A 15,350-nucleotide genomic window follows, 5' to 3' on the forward strand; every position below is an offset into this window, starting at 1 on the left:
CTAGTAAGAAAAAAACGTTTTAAAACAGAATCACCTGACAACTATTTAACAATTCAATCGTGCAAACGATAGATAGATAGATAGATAGATAGATAGATAGATAGATAGATAGATAGATAGATAGATATATCACCACTAGAGGGCAGAAGAGAGCACAAAAGGGATGGGAAAGAGAATGCAGGGAAGCGAGTCAGTGTTATGCTGAGTTCATGCGCACCAAGAAAAGCCTGCACTTCGTGAGAGCGCGCACTGCCGTACCTGCCATAATTACTGTTATTCTTGTCCTCATTGCTTGTCTTTTTCGGCCACTTCTTCCTTACAATAACTAATATCGACGCCGGAAGTTGTCGATTTAGTTTTATTTAATTCCACGTTTTATGGTGGCAGGCAGCCAATTTATGATCGCGCGTGGCCGTAACTTCCGGTATTAAATCCCGCGAGGGAGACTGGCATTCACTTAAACGGGTATGCGCACACAATTCACCGTAACACCAGTTCCAGGCTCACTCCAACAGCTACCCCGTCTGAACTTTTGCGGGCCACCTACAAATTCTACAATCCAGAACTCAGCCATGAGTTCGTAGGGTTTTTAATGACAGAAGGAAGCGTCGGCGGAAGGGAAGAAGAAGCCGCATCACCGAAAGGAGTCTGGCACAGCGTCCCGTCTCGGCGAGGTGATTCTGAATTCTGGTAGAAAACTTCTAAAACACGATCCTTCTGTAAAAAAAAAAAAAAAAAAAACTAGACCGCGTTTAAAAAAAAAAAAAAAAAAATCCTGTCATTGTGGTACCGTAGCGGATCAAAGTTCGCTCTTCGAAGCATTACAATGGGAAAGAACGCGGTTTTAAAGGCGAACCTGGTCCGAGTTCTTCGGTGGACCAAAGCGGTGCCGTGAAATTCCTCCTCCTCGGAAGATTTGATGAACAATAGGATTAAAACGGAGTGTGCGCGGATTGACTGCCTCCGTATGCTGATACTTATTATTGCTTCTGTCTCGTTTCTGAGCTTCTCTGAGGTTCGGCTGTTTCTCTGGTCCTCAGTGTTCTGGGTAAAGGGAGTGAAGGAAAAAAAAGAAAAAAGAAAAGAAAACAAAGATGGCCAAGGCATCCCGAATTTTACTGGAGCTTTTACAGTTTGCCTCAGTCTGGACACGAATGACGAGTATGGCACGCGGAGAGAAGAGCTGAAAATGTTTCCATTAAGTGTAATTGGAATGAAGGTGTTGTCATCTTCCCATTTTTCACGAACATAAGCTGAGCGATAAAAGAAATGCTAACAAAGAGAGAATATTTTCATAAACAGTCAAGCACACCAAGCCTGAGGTTATTGTCATCCTCCTCCTCCTCTTCATCATCAGCATCTTTACTATGATTTAGTTAGAAATCCTGCACGTATTTTTTTTCCACTCACATTTGGGAAGGATCTCGTGTTTTCTATGTAAAAACTTGTTGTCACATTAGATGTCGTTTATGAGCCAATGAAAACTGATGTTTAATTGCCAGATTTTGTTCTTCCAAGTTTTACCGTAAGCTGTTTTCAACGCATTACTACTTTTTCTTTTTCTTTTTTTTAAAATCACTTTTTATTGACAACAGAAATGGATGCGAGACTGCACTGCGCTCGTGATGGCTGACTTCTTTTCCCTCTTCCTGCTTTCAGGTTCACACTGAAGCCTGATGTCGGTCCGAGTTCCCGCCATGAGTGTTTTTCCTCCCGTGCGTAAAGACCGAGTCATCACTCAGCTCCCCCTGGTAACTGGCGCAGTGGAGAAACCCCGTCTGGCGTCCTAAAGAGTTTACAGCCTCACGCCTCTTCTTCCCTCCTCTTCCTCAGTATTACAGGAAAGAGGCGGCTCTGCACTGGAAGGAGGATTTTGACAACAAAGTGAAGGTCGCCTGTCAGGAGCAGCGAACCGGCACCGTGGGGTGAGCGAGTCAATCCACAGGATGGGAGGAGGACATTTGGTGTTTGTTTGGTCACTCATTTACACGTTGCCTCTTTCTTTTATTGCGCTTAGCAGATTCAAAATCTCCAAAGTGATTGTGGTGGGCGACCTGGCTGTGGGGAAAACCTGCCTGATTAATAGGTGAGCTCACACGCTCAGGTCTGGCAAGTCAACAAGCTCCACTGAAAAACAAATCAAGTGTCTAAAGTCTAAATCTAAACATCTCAAATCCCCCCCCCCCCCCCCCCCCCTGTTTTTAGGTTTTGTAAAGACACATTTGATAAGAACTACAAGGCGACAATCGGTGTGGACTTTGAGATGGAGCGGTTCGAGGTGCTGGGCGTTCCTTTCAGCTTACAGCTGTGAGTCTCGCATCCTTTTACAATGCATTCGGTGTCAGACGGTCAGTAAACGGAGTGCACCTGAAGCAAATAGAGGTCGCTCATCAGGGTTTCTCTTACAGATGGGACACGGCGGGTCAGGAGCGGTTCAAGTGCATCGCCTCCACCTACTACAGAGGAGCGCAGGGTGAGATATTCACCACTGAGAACAGAAACAAGACAGAATGTCAGCAAGATTTAGTTTTTAATTCCTCATATTTTCTCTTTCTCTAGTTGTGATTATCACATTCGATGTAACCGATATTGCCTCTTTGAGCCATGTGAGGTGAGTTCATGTGTTTTGTGCTATTTTTTTGTGTTGTTTTTTGTATGATGGATGATGGATGGATGGGATTTCACTGTTTTTCTGTCCACAGGCAGTGGCTGGAAGACGCCTTAAAAGAGAACGACCCCACCGCTGTCCAGCTCTACCTAGTGGGGACAAAGAAAGACCTGAGTGTAAGTCTTTGTTCTGTTTAAAGAGCACATTTCTGGGTCTTTGACTGGAGCCACATAGTTGTTTGGGTGAGTGTCAACAGCAACCTTTGTTCACATGCTCAAACCCCAGGAATGCTGCTGCCAATTTAATGCCATTCCTCTTCTCCAGTGCAGGTCTGAAGATGAGTTAAATTACTTTTTTCGATTATACGTCATATATTCTTAGTAATGGACATTAAAAACATATTTTGATATATGTAAAAAATAGTAGTTTAAAACAAGCAAAGCAAAACAGAACAATTGTGCGTTTATGGTTCAAAAGAAATTGATTCACTCAGGAAAAAAAAGTTTTAAAAAATTGTATCCGCGCTGTTACATCACGATTTTTGTTGTCTATTCATTTGATTAATGATTCGTACTAGTGACAGTGATGTTCATATTTAAGAATATACCAGTCAGATCTCTTCACAATGCTGATAACTGAACCGAAATGTAAAGTCATTTTCTCTGTGTTTCCCCGACAGTCTCCGGCTCAGTTCGCACAGATTGAGCAGGACGCTCTGAAACTGGCCCAAGAGATGACCGCAGAGTTTTGGGCTGTGTCATCACTGACAGGTGAGTGCACGTCTGGATTTAACACTGGACTCACACACTGATTCCTCTAGAAAAGAGGAGTTGCTGAAAGACGGTCTCAATCCAACTCTTAAATTTTCATTTTATTTACCTAAAAATGATAAAGCAGTCACATGTAGTTGTGTTAAACCTATTGTAACTCTGCAGCGGCTCTTTGTCAAATCTATTAAAATCGATTAAACATTTTTGTAATAACAATATAAGCATCTAATGTAATTGAAGAGCTGACTGTCATTTAATATACAGAACAAACTTACAAATCACACATTTACAGGGAATGAAAAAATAAAACACGAGCAGCTACTTTTCATAACATCACATTTAGCAGGAAACACTGCAGTCATGCCTAAATGAGCCTGTGGGACTGAGGCAATCTTACAAAATTCTGCAATCAACATTAAGACATTTACAAAGAAAATTATTTAAGTTCATCTGCTATAGATAAGCATGAAATTAAACCTTTTTTTTAAATTGACCATTTCCATCAGTCACTCTTTTTGCTGCGTCAGTCGCTTCCAGATTTTTCAAACTCTTCCGTTCTTCTCCATAATTTTAAAAGATCAATGTTTTTCTTTACAGAAATGTTCTCACAGTTCCTTGCAATGTTTGTCTCTATGCTGTAGGAGAGAATGTGAAGGAGTTTTTCTTTCGCGTTGCATCGTTGGCATTCGAGGGCAGCGTTCTGTCCGAACTGGAGAAGGGCGGATCGAGGCAAATCGGGGATGTTGTGCGTGAGTATCTCTGTGGACACTTATGGAAAAACAAAAACTTGGAAGTGTTCATGCAGTTAGACGCCCAGCTCATCTGTTTGTTTTGTTTTTGTTTTTCAGGGATTAACAGCAATTCAAAGAATCTGTACACAACCACAAAGAAGAAACAGTCAAACTGCTGTCAGTGACGACGACATAGAGGGTTTGAAATTAAAGGTATGGACTGAAAATGAGGGATTTTCTTGGTGGAAAAAGAAGGCTGCTGCTTTTCTCTGGTCACGTCATGAGGTGGGAGGATGGAGTGAGTGTTTTCCTGGAATAGAAAAAAAAAGAAAAAGATTTCCACTGTGGGAAGTGGATTATTGAAGAATGTCAAAGTTTGACTCACAAACTCCCTAAAAGTTTTTATATTGTGACCATAGATGTCTTAAATATTACCAACCTGGTGTTTTTACCTGTTTTGCAGTATTTACACTGTTACGAATCATGTGTTAAATATCCACTCCAAAGATTTTGTCAGAGAAAGGATTACTTGTACTGTATGTATTACATTTCATAAAATCTTTAAATTTCATTAAAAAAAACAAAACTTGTTTTTAAAATAAAAAAGTGTATTATAAAGAATACAAATAAAAGGTCTCTTTAAGGAAGTAAAAATGAAATGTCATTATTCCCTTTTCTCCCACAAACATTAAGAAATGATTTCATTTTTAAAGGGGACCTATTACACTCATTTTCGGGCTTTTGTATTTGATATCTGGCCCCTCCAGAGCAGCAACGCACGATTTTCCGCGCTGAAAGCTTTTTAGATTTGCGTATCTCGCGGCTCGTTTCCTCGGATTTACTGCGTCCCGCGAAAACGCTCTGTTTCACTTCACTCCACCCCAGCCTTGCCGGTGTACGCCCCCGCCCGGGGTCACACTTTTCGTCGCTGCTGAGCCTCACTTCCTCAGTTTGCCGGTGCGGGAGTGAAGAGTAAACGGCAAACTTTACGAAACAGGCACAATTTAAACACTTACCGTCGTGAAGGCTTCACCCTTTAGCCGCTGTTTAGCAGCTCATCCAGCTTCGTACGGACCCAGCACGGGCTGAGTTACGGCCGCAAGGTGGACCGAAGGTCCCTGGACGTTTTTTGTGCCTTCCGTGTCCCAGGAAATATATTTTACTTTGTGTACTGACCGTGTTTTTGTTTTGTATTTTTGCGAGACATCTTAATAGGGCTTAGAATGATTTCATTTCTTACTGTTGACTTGTATCAAAACACTGTCCGAGCAGAGAAAATATGTACGCTGAAACGATCACTTCAGTCATAGAGTCGTTTATGATTAGACAAGAATATCTGCACAACTTACGTCCACATCAAGCACAAAGCAGGAAGAGCTCTATAGAACCCATGTTACCATGCTGGCAGCATGAACATCGCTATAAGGAGTGAAACTTGCGAGTCAAAATCGCTGCCTCTTCAGTTTGGCTGCCAGCGAACACAACACACATAACAAGCAGAGCACGGAGTTAGCGGTGGTGGCTAACAGTTCATCAACACGATTCAGCGGTTGTACGTTGCAAGTAGTCTTAAAACTAATGTTGCTTGAGGTCACAATACGCTCACAGTCCTCATACATGTTTTCAAATATTGCCGTGGCTGACTCACTCCCGTTGCCGACCGGACGAGAGGGGTCTGGCTGTAGACCGGTGTTCCATCGCATCCGCATATTAGGCTGAACAAACCTCCAACATTTTCTCTGTTCGTTCCACTCCGACGGTTGTGGTCCTTGGTGCTTTGTTAGTCGCACGGTTTTTTTTATTTTATATTTTTTAGTTTGCCTGACACCGAAAAAAACATTTTCTTGGAGCAGCACATTGCGGAATCACTTCCGGGACAGAGCTGGGGAGGGCGGAACCAGTCCGAGAGGGTGCCGGACCTTGGCCATGAAAGGAGATCCGGCACACAATTACGTAATTCCGTGCCCAGTGTTGAAAAACAGATCGTTTAGAACAGACCTGGGCAAAGTACAGGCCACGGGCCACATTCGGCCCGCTGCGTGTCTCTGCCCGGCCCGTGTGAGGCCACTCGTTAATCACGCGATCTACCCGTCGATCGCATGGAGAGCGAAAGAGTTGCGAAGATACTTCCGCGGGACTTTAGCGCCCCCCGCACCCCCATCGACGAGACGTTGGCGGGATGTTAGTGCGATTTCACCCCTCCCCACCCCCACACCCTGTCGACAAAACTTCCATGGCCCTCTGACACGATTCAGGTCTGTCAGGTGGCCCGTTGCAAAAAATAATTGCCCACCCCTGGTTTGGAAACATGCCCAACAATTTGCAGGGCTCACGTCCAAATGCATGAACGTCATTATTTAACAATATCGAGATCGTGTGATGATAGGGTTCACTATTGTAACAGTTTTTAAAGCTCAGAAAAGTGGAAAAGCATCATAGGTCCCCTTTAAGCTCAGTTGTGGAAACCTTTAAAGGAATCAAGATGCTTGTGGTCTATCTGGCTCTGGAGCTCCTCCGGGATGCAGTGGGAGAATTTATAGTTGTCTTTAATCCACTTTCCTCCCTCCGTGTTCTCGATGGCCACGGCCGCTACGCCTGCAGCAGACAGCGGGTTGGTTTAAATGAAGAGGTGTGGGAAAGGAGGGAGGGAGACACAAACACCTGAACGTACCTACGACTGTGGCTCCCAGCTTCTCCAACAGTTGGATGGCAGCTTTCATTGTGCCGCCGGTCTCAATCCACTGGTCAACCAGCAGCACCTTCATACCTGCAGGGAGACAATAATTGCATCCGTTCATAAGACAAAATATATTAAGAAAACTGTAGGATTCTTGGTGTGTTTTATAAATAGTATCTACTGTGTAAAAGAAGGCGAAACAAACTAAAAGCTTCACTTTATTCCCCTTTTATAATCCTTTGCAATCCTTATTATTAAAGTATTTTGTTTGTATCAATTAATAATGGGGCTCCTCTAATGCCACAATACACTACTTACACCACTAGAGGGTGCTAGTCAGTAACTAGCCAAAAGATCCTGTGGTCTTATGACGCTTTCAATGTTGTGGGTTGTTTGATTTTGGAGCTGGTAGTTGACAAGTCAGTAATGTTACAAAGCAGCGAGATAATTTCATCCACAAGGTTTTCAAGGGTCTTTACAATAACAGCTGCTTTACTCTAGCTCTTTACAGTTGGAGTAAAAAAAAAAGCAGCAGGTTTACCTGGCTTCAGCACGTCCAGTCGTACTTCCATGGTCTTTTCCCTGCCAGTGTAGTCGCTGTAGCCCTGATTGTGCGTGGGGACACACAAGTGTCCGGCCTTGCGGATCGCCAGGAAACCTTTCCCAAGAGTGGTGGCAGCACATGCTCCTGTAAACAAACACTTAAAGGGTGAGACACACTGACACAGTTGCCGTAAAACAATTGTGGCATGTAGATTGTAATGCTTAGGGAGCAGAGTTTTGAGGCAGCAGAAGATCTAAATTTAGTCTGGGCCATTGGGGTCAGGTTTCCTGACTGAAGCGCAGAGTAACTGCATCTGGAAATAAAATTAGGGATATACCGACTGGGGTCGACCTTTACAACTCTTCACTTGACTTCTTGAAATTAGTTTTTTTTATTTATTTATTTTTTTTATAGCTGCTTATACCTAGGATGAATCCCATTGCATCGATCCCAGCCACCAGGTCAATGGTGTCATTGAGGAATGGCGCGAGGAGATCACTGGTACAGTCTGCAAGAGCCTGGGTCCGGCGCAAAGCACAACAAGTATGCAGTTAGTGTCTACACACGCTGCTTGCATTGTCTATAGTTGTCGGTGAGACTGAACACAGCCGAGTGGTTTGCTTTTTTGGAATACCTGAGAGTTGCAGTAGAGTCTAGACGGGTCCAGCCAGGCGAATGTTGGTCCTTTCATGTTTGGAGCCATCAGGGCCAAGTACCATCCTTTGTGTCTTGTGTCTCCGGGAAGAGAAAACGCATCCATTTGAAGAAATAAAACTTACAGCAGTTTGGACAGAGAGACTGAGCTGAATGGACGTGACTGTGAATGAGTGTCAGAGAGAGAGAGAGAGAGAGAGAGAGAGAGAGAGAGAGAGAGCAAGAGAAGGGGCGAGTGGTGGGTGGGATGTGGCCTGGAGAAGCCTGAGCTAGTGTTACTGACTTTCTCGTAAGTGCTGGAACTTTAAGTCAGCACCATGCATGACCTCCAGGAGACTCATGACAAATGTGCTGCAAACTGTAAATCTGCAGATATTTTTCAGTATTCAGTTTTTGGTTTTTTTTGTTGTCAAAAACTACTTTTATTTAAATGACAACACTGTGTCATTTAGAAAATAAAATACAACTGAATATGACATTTGCATCTATCTGTCTTCGAGACAATTGAATTGCCTTTTCCAACTAAACCTGGAGACATTAATACATATGTACCAATAGGAAATTGTGTTTGCAAGTAAATCCTTTCTTTGCGTCAAACCAGCTTATTTTAAGTGCACACAGGTTGGTGAATTAATATTTTCTTGTATGCCCTAAATGCTCCTTAGATTTATACTGTCATTGTAATAATGAGACCCTAAAACTGCAAATTTCCCCGCAAGCATCTCTTTATTGTAGCTGCTTTAGGGTCAGAATGAGAACCTGGACACTGTTGGAACCGTCACCTGAGTGTGTTCACAAAATATTCTCACACTGTCGGGGAGATGACGATCACGTTAGACTAACAGATGTAATATCAGAAGAGTTCAAGCTGAGCCAAGAACTGCCAGCAGGATCTCCACAGTCCCACAGTCTTGACTCTGACACTTCACACCGGCTCATTGCTTCTAGTTGAACAGCATAGTGCAAAACTCCCAAAGCCTCGAGAAGCTTTGAAATTGGAAAAATTTGAGGAGAAAACATGCAGTAACATATTTTAGCCACATGATGTCAGGACGGTGTTGTTGAAAACGGGAGATGGGCTGATTAGATTCGAATGATTTTGATTAAAAAGTCAATGATCATTTATAATGACAGCTCATGTTTTGTATTATGTATTATTGATAATAATACATAATACAAGCTTTTTTTTTTACAGCCGAGCCTTCGAGCCTGCACTGTCCCTGAATGATGTTCTCCACTAGGAGGCACTCTGTCCAGTCTGTGGCTGGCTGTGGATGAGAGTAAATTGAGCCTGGCCGCCTGCAGCCCTTGCGGCAGCGGCCCTTCAATGTTTCATCAGTTTCACCTTTCTGCTTCGCTGCCGAGCCTAAATCTTTCCAGGGGATCACCGGGATCATTTGGCATGGCCCCTCCTCTCCCGCCCTCCTCAAATTCCTCTTCCCGCCTCCACATCTTGTTTCATGGGAAACGCTCCTCGCTCAACAATTCGCTCGGATGTTGCCTCTGGTGATTTTACATCATTTCTCTCCGCCCTCCAGAAATCGGATTGCAGCGCTCTGGGGAGGCAGGACCTCCGCCGCTGGAGCTCCTTCTAAGACGAGCCATATGACAGAGCGCTGGGCTGATTAGAAATCTGACCCGACAAGAGGGGTTTTCTTCTTTTATGGACTCCCGGTCACTGGGGCCGAGGGCCGTTGGCACCGCGGGGTCAAAGGTCACAGAGGTACCGGTCAGATGTCCTGAAAGGAGTTCTATCAGCCGTCGAACGAACACGTGTTTTAAAGCGTCGGTGCTTGTAGGTTTAGCATGAAGTCGTTGGTGACTGTGTCAGTGAAGTGAGCTTTGCATGCGACAGCGCCAACCTTTCTCCACATTCCACAGTGAAAGGGGTTGTTCTCTGCCCACAATGTGATTTATTTAGGTCATCGCCGATTCAGTGGCAGTTGAAAGATGTCCAATCCTCCCAGGCTGGCACAGTCACGCCATGCCCGTTACCATGGGGAAGCCGGGCGAGCTGAGACCTCCTCTGGGCGTTTTTTGGTGAAGTAAATCTCCACTCTGCTGAACCCAGTGGGGGAGGGATGTGGTGGTGGAGATCCAGGAGGTAACTTGCGGTCATTGGCCCCTCCCCCCATCCGATGTGTGTTGTCAAAGATGCTGGAGGTTCACGATTTGTCAAGTAACAGCGTACAAATACTTAATTATTGTTTTTATTTCTCACATTGGAAAAGAAAAACATGATTGTTTCTTTTATGTTTAAAGGTCTACCAATGATTCACTTAAATATTTTTAGTTGTTGTTGCTTGAAGTGGAGATATTTTGAACTCTGTTTTGAACTGTGATTGCATCGTTAAATATAAAGAGAGGGAGATTTTTTTTTTTTTTTAAAGTACAGCTTTTGGGTCACTGTTGAGTACACAGCAAAATAAACAAACAGGACATGACATTGGTTATTGCTAGTAAAATTGTTTTTTTTGTTTTTTTTTTTAAATAGATACATTGTTGACTTTTTACATTTCAGAACGCATCCAATGTTTTTCTTGAGTGAAGGAGTTGAATCAGTACTTTTACCACCATTTTTACACAAGTACCCTTACTTTTACTTAAGTACAGAATGTGAATACTTTTGCCACCTTTGGTGAACCCTCAGAAACAAGCACTTGGTGAAAACAAACAAACAAACAAACAAACAAACAAACAAAAACCTGTCAGGCTGAAGAGCTGGATCCAATTCTCAGCTGTCAGTTCCTCCCTAGAACAGTGAGTCGCATTTCAGCCCATACATTTCCCTGTTCATCATGTAAATGTACCAAAATCAAGCTTCATCGTCATTGTTCCTGAGGCCACCTTCCTCTGAGATATTCTACAAAGCACTGTGGGGATTTACAGAACATACCAGTGGCGCCAGGCTACTGTACCAAGGTTGGAAATCCTACAGAGGTTAATTCTGGTGACTCCTCCCAGCGTCTCCATCCATCGTATTAATGGTCACCCCACCGGAGCGTCGCCTTAAAAAGTGGGAGGGTGCCGCCGGAGCGCAGAGGGAAGGAGCGAGGAGCTGTCTCCGTCACGTGTGGTGCTGAAAGTGCCACATCATGTGGTCGGTTTTCTTCGTCTTTCTGTCTTACCTGGACAGAAACTTCGTCAGGGGCGACTTCCCCAACACGGCTCTGGACGCCGAGAAGGAGAGCAAAGAGGCGCTCTTCTTGCTCAATTTCACCCAGTGCGTAAAAATGTCCACCGGCGCGGAGGGACTCCTCCTCTACCAGGTGTCGGACGGCACCGCGGTGGTGAGCTCTGCGGTCAGTCCCGCCGGGAAGCTGCTGGGCTGCTCGGTCGTCGCCAGCAAGGCGGAGGTGAAGTCCTTTACGCACGAGTGCAGGACGCAGGCGACAGAGCAGAGAGCCGGGCACGAGTTCGGCGCACGTTACGCGCGCATGGATGAAGCCAAATCGGCGTGCCGGGAGTTCCAGCGCAGCGCGAGCAGCAGCGGCGGCGGCGGCGGCGACGACGAGCCTGGACGTCAGGAGGAGGAGGTTTTGCAGAGATCCAAGAGAGGCTTCACCTACCCAGGAACCCTGTGGTGCGGAGCCGGAAACATGGCCGATCACTACGACCAGCTGGGTGCGTTCTTTCACTTTAGTCGCGTGTTAGGGTGCGAGTGAGTCCTTTACTTACCTAACTGTCCACGCTGCTGCAGGGGAGTTCGCAGAGGCCGACAGCTGCTGCCGCGTCCACGACCACTGCCCGCTCGTCATCCACGCCTTCTCCTCCAAGTACGGCTACACCAACTTCAAGTGGCACTCCATCTGCCACTGTGACTGCGACGAGAGGTAACGACGAGTCCTGGAAGAAGTGTTACACCTATGCCATATAAACGTTTCTGTTTTATGTGATCGCTTGGTAAAATGAGCACAGTTGAGGAAGCGAAATCTTAAGACATCGACCACTGCCAGCGGCGGTAATATGTGATTACTGATTCCAGAGATTTTCAACATTACATTAGCCATTACATTAAGAATTGGAGCCATATCAGATACACAATGAAACAATGCAGAAGTCTCAATCCAAAATCTTACTGTAAGGTTAATTGTTAAGCAGGGAAAAGGGGCCTGGTATGGTAAGTACATAAAATGAAAAATTCAATTGATAAATGCATTGCTGTTGGAGAAACCGTGACATCTATCTATCTATCTATCTATGTTTTTGTGCTTTCATGGAGTGATCAACATTTTGCAGGTCAGATTAAGATTCCTTACAGAAAAGAGCCTAATTTCTGTCCTCTGCCTGTCTCCCCCCTCCAGGTTGAGGTCTTGCTTGAGGAGGGTCAATGACACGGCCTCCAGGGTCCTCGGTCAGGCCTTCTTCAACGTGATTGGCGTGCCATGCTTCGTGTTCAAGTATGAGGAGCAGTGCACGGAGCGCCACTGGTACGGCATGTAAGTATCGTGCGCTGGGGTGTGAAATTCTTCAGCAGATTTGCAACACACTGATCTGTATTACTTTGCTTCAAATCCTCACATGCGATCTCCCCTCCGTTCGCCTTCCTCTCAGCTGCAAACGCTACGAGAAGCTGCCCATCGCCGTGCTGAGGGAGGTGGTGCCGTACGACTTCGGAGGCATCGACATCATCGACGAGCTGCCGCTGCCGACTCCCAGGAGCCCCGGGGAGCACGACGAGGGGGAGGCGGAGGCCGCGACGCAGTCCACCATCCCGGAGCCCTCGCTCACCAACGTGGTCACGGCCGCGGAGGATTTCATCAAGGTCCTCGCCACCGTCTCCAGCTCGACGGCGGACACCGACAAAGGCGAGTCGCAGAGCTCGGAGAAGAACAAGAGGAAGAAGAAGGAGAAGAAGAAAACGGGCAAGAAGCAGAAAGGAAAGGGAAAGTGGAGGAGGAGGAAGCAGAAGGCGGAGGGGGCTGCCGTGTCCACCCCCGGCGGAGGAGCAGAAGACGTCAAGGCTCTGAGCAACTTCATCAGTGAGTCACAGATGCGGCACCGGTCGAGCGAGAAGGCAGAAGTCGTGGACGTCGGCGGCGGCGCCCTCGAGCTCGGAGGAGAGGAGAAGCCCTTGAACGAAGTCATGAAAGACGAGCCTGCGGCGGAAAAGGAGACGGCGTCCACGTCACCGACGGCCGTCCAGAAGAAACCAGAGCCGGCCGTTTCAACGACGACGGCGGCGGGGGGCCCCCACAGAGCGAGACCCAAGCAGCGGAGGAGAGGCTGGAGGTCGAGGGGCGAGGCCGCCCACCCTCCTCTCTCCAAGGCGGGGCCCCCTGGAAACACCACGGATGCCCCCGCAACAACCCCTGCGGCAGGGCCCCAGGAGCGGCTGCGCTCTGGGGGCGATGGTGGAAAGGTCAAACAGAGCAGGTCAAAGGAGAGGCGGGTGAAGGTGGGCGGGAAAAAAAGGAGGAAAGACGGCAGCGGCGGCGTTCCCCCCACGGCAGCCGCTCCCCCCACGGCGGCTGCTCCCCCTGCTGGAAGCTTCTCGGTGGGCTATCTGGAATCGATCCCACTCACTGGGACCCCCACCGTGACGACGCTGTCGCACAGGCAGGACGCTCACAGAGGGAGGCAGAGGGCAGAAGGAGGAGGAAATGAAGGAGGAGGAGGAGCTCACAACTCGTCCTTGAGCCACCCGGAGCAGCGCAAGTCCCAAAAGAAAAGACTGAAAGGCAGCAAGAGCAAAAAGGGCCCCTTCCTCCCTCCATCACCAGAGAGCAGCAGCCCCGCAGCAGAAACAGACACTGTGACTGAATGGAGGCTCTATGCCACAGCCACACTGGCCCCCTCTGTCACGACAGAGATGCACACGCAGACAGCCGGGCAGCAGCGGACGAGGAAGAGCAGGAGGAGGAAGAAGAAAGACAAACCCTCCTCTGCCGCCACCGCCGCAGCCCTTCAACGCAGCCCACAAACGCCGGCAAAATCCCAAATCCCCCACGCCAAGGAGATCCGTCTACCCGATAAGGCCCCCAACGCGACCACCTCAGCAACTCCCACCATGAGCCCACGCCAGTTATCTATAGAGAGAGCCAAAGCACAATTCAGCAGGAAGAAGAGGAGGAAAGCGGCGCTTTCCAGGAGCCGAGCGTGAGCCTCTTTTCTTCTGCTGACACGGCAGAGAGAGATCCATTCACTTGATATATAGAAATACATACAATATGGTTATTCTTCTGGGTCGGTACCAGAATCATGAAAATTGTCCAAATCATCTTTGTTTGTTTGTTTTTTTTTTCAACTGTGTTCTGCATGTGAGTAATAAAATATTCGACAATTCTTGTGAAAGTATGTGATCAATGAATATTAATACATTTAATGGCAAAAATATTTACAGCTAGCTAGCTAGCTAGCTAGATAGATAGATAGATAGATAGATAGATAGATAGATAGATAGATAATCCTTTTACTTTACATTATGTTTCACCCTTCTTTAAATCGTGCTCCCCTACTGTGCTCCTTTGTTCGGCAGGACTTTGGCCCTGCAGCCACTCAGAGTGATTTAATGCAGGGTCACATTCTCCACACAGATTAGGCGCTCACTTTGCGCATTAGGACTACTTTCAGCTCTTGCCGAGGAGGGTTGTAACACCCTGTGAGGAGGCCAAAATCCCTGTGGTCAGCTGCTTTTCACATGATTGCATAAAACGGAATTTAGGTGGATGAATTTGAATGGATGAGATATCCAACCTTAAATCCCTGCACGACAAAATTGAAACTGCATTTTCCCTCTCCCTCGGTCATTGATAAAACCCCTCGTGTGCAACATTTTTTTGCACATGCAAAATCTGAATACAAATTAAAAGTGTACAATTTTTAAAATTTCGTTGGACTACCAATTTGTGAGACTACCAATTATAAGAATTCAGCCATTCAATAAAATCGGATTCATTATGTATAGGGTTACACAAGCTTTAATTTACACAAGAAATTAATATAGTATTTAGATTATGGTGATCCGGCTTCTTAAGTCCTACCAATCAGATTCTGAGGATAAAGACTGATTAACTCTTAATTAACTTTAATTAGGTCAACATTCACATACCTGCATGCGCGCATGCACGCACGCACACACACACATGCAAAGATGTAGAAACCATGCAACAAAAAGACAACATCACCTGCCGTGTCGTCTCATTAGCCAAAAATCCAATATTTAATTATGTTTCCCCAACACAGGAGGGAGATTATTGATTTGCAGAACCTAACCTGGGTTTTAATTAGCTGGTCTGCAAATGATGAATGAAGCATAGCTCCTGTACTAACAAACAACACCCGCGCCCACGATCAGTGGCTCCCAACAGCTCCCCACTTAAGTAGTGCAATATTTATATATATTTCCAACAATGAAGCGCGTGGG

General features: G+C 46.1%; 2 protein-coding genes across 6 annotated transcripts; one reads left to right on the forward strand and one right to left on the reverse strand.

Annotated features, from left to right (window-relative positions):
- The first annotated feature begins 369 nt into the window (after positions 1 to 369).
- Positions 370 to 4,768, forward strand: LOC142895407 (ras-related protein Rab-34-like). Of its 5 annotated transcripts, XM_076036423.1 has the most exons (12): positions 370 to 674; positions 796 to 886; positions 1,660 to 1,751; positions 1,834 to 1,925; positions 2,018 to 2,086; positions 2,206 to 2,307; positions 2,409 to 2,473; positions 2,560 to 2,611; positions 2,703 to 2,784; positions 3,288 to 3,378; positions 4,020 to 4,127; positions 4,227 to 4,768. In XM_076036423.1, the coding sequence occupies exons 3-12, from the start codon at positions 1,677 to 1,679 to the stop codon at positions 4,292 to 4,294; spliced, it is 804 nt and encodes a 267-aa protein (XP_075892538.1). In that variant the 5' UTR covers positions 370 to 674; positions 796 to 886; positions 1,660 to 1,676; the 3' UTR covers positions 4,295 to 4,768. The 5 variants fall into 5 exon arrangements, with proteins under 5 accessions (XP_075892538.1, XP_075892537.1, XP_075892536.1 ...); XM_076036422.1 differs by lacking the exon at positions 796 to 886 and having other exon boundaries at positions 370 to 690; XM_076036421.1 differs by lacking the exon at positions 796 to 886 and having other exon boundaries at positions 374 to 674.
- Positions 4,769 to 6,560: 1,792 nt separating this feature from the next.
- LOC142895054 (adenine phosphoribosyltransferase) lies at positions 6,561 to 8,177 on the reverse strand. The gene is made up of 5 exons (XM_076035781.1): positions 7,965 to 8,177; positions 7,755 to 7,848; positions 7,328 to 7,474; positions 6,781 to 6,876; positions 6,561 to 6,704 (listed from the first exon to the last, which is right to left on the reverse strand). Exons 1-5 carry the CDS (start codon positions 8,088 to 8,090, stop codon positions 6,562 to 6,564), a joined length of 606 nt encoding a protein of 201 aa, XP_075891896.1. The 5' UTR covers positions 8,091 to 8,177; the 3' UTR covers position 6,561.
- Positions 8,178 to 15,350: the final 7,173 nt, after the last annotated feature.

The sequence above is a fragment of the Nelusetta ayraudi genome, unplaced genomic scaffold (genome assembly GCF_046127955.1).
Source record: "Nelusetta ayraudi isolate G7.1 ecotype Tasmania unplaced genomic scaffold, CSIRO-AGI_Nayr_v1 ptg000048l, whole genome shotgun sequence".
Classification (NCBI taxonomy): domain Eukaryota; kingdom Metazoa; phylum Chordata; class Actinopteri; order Tetraodontiformes; family Monacanthidae; genus Nelusetta; species Nelusetta ayraudi.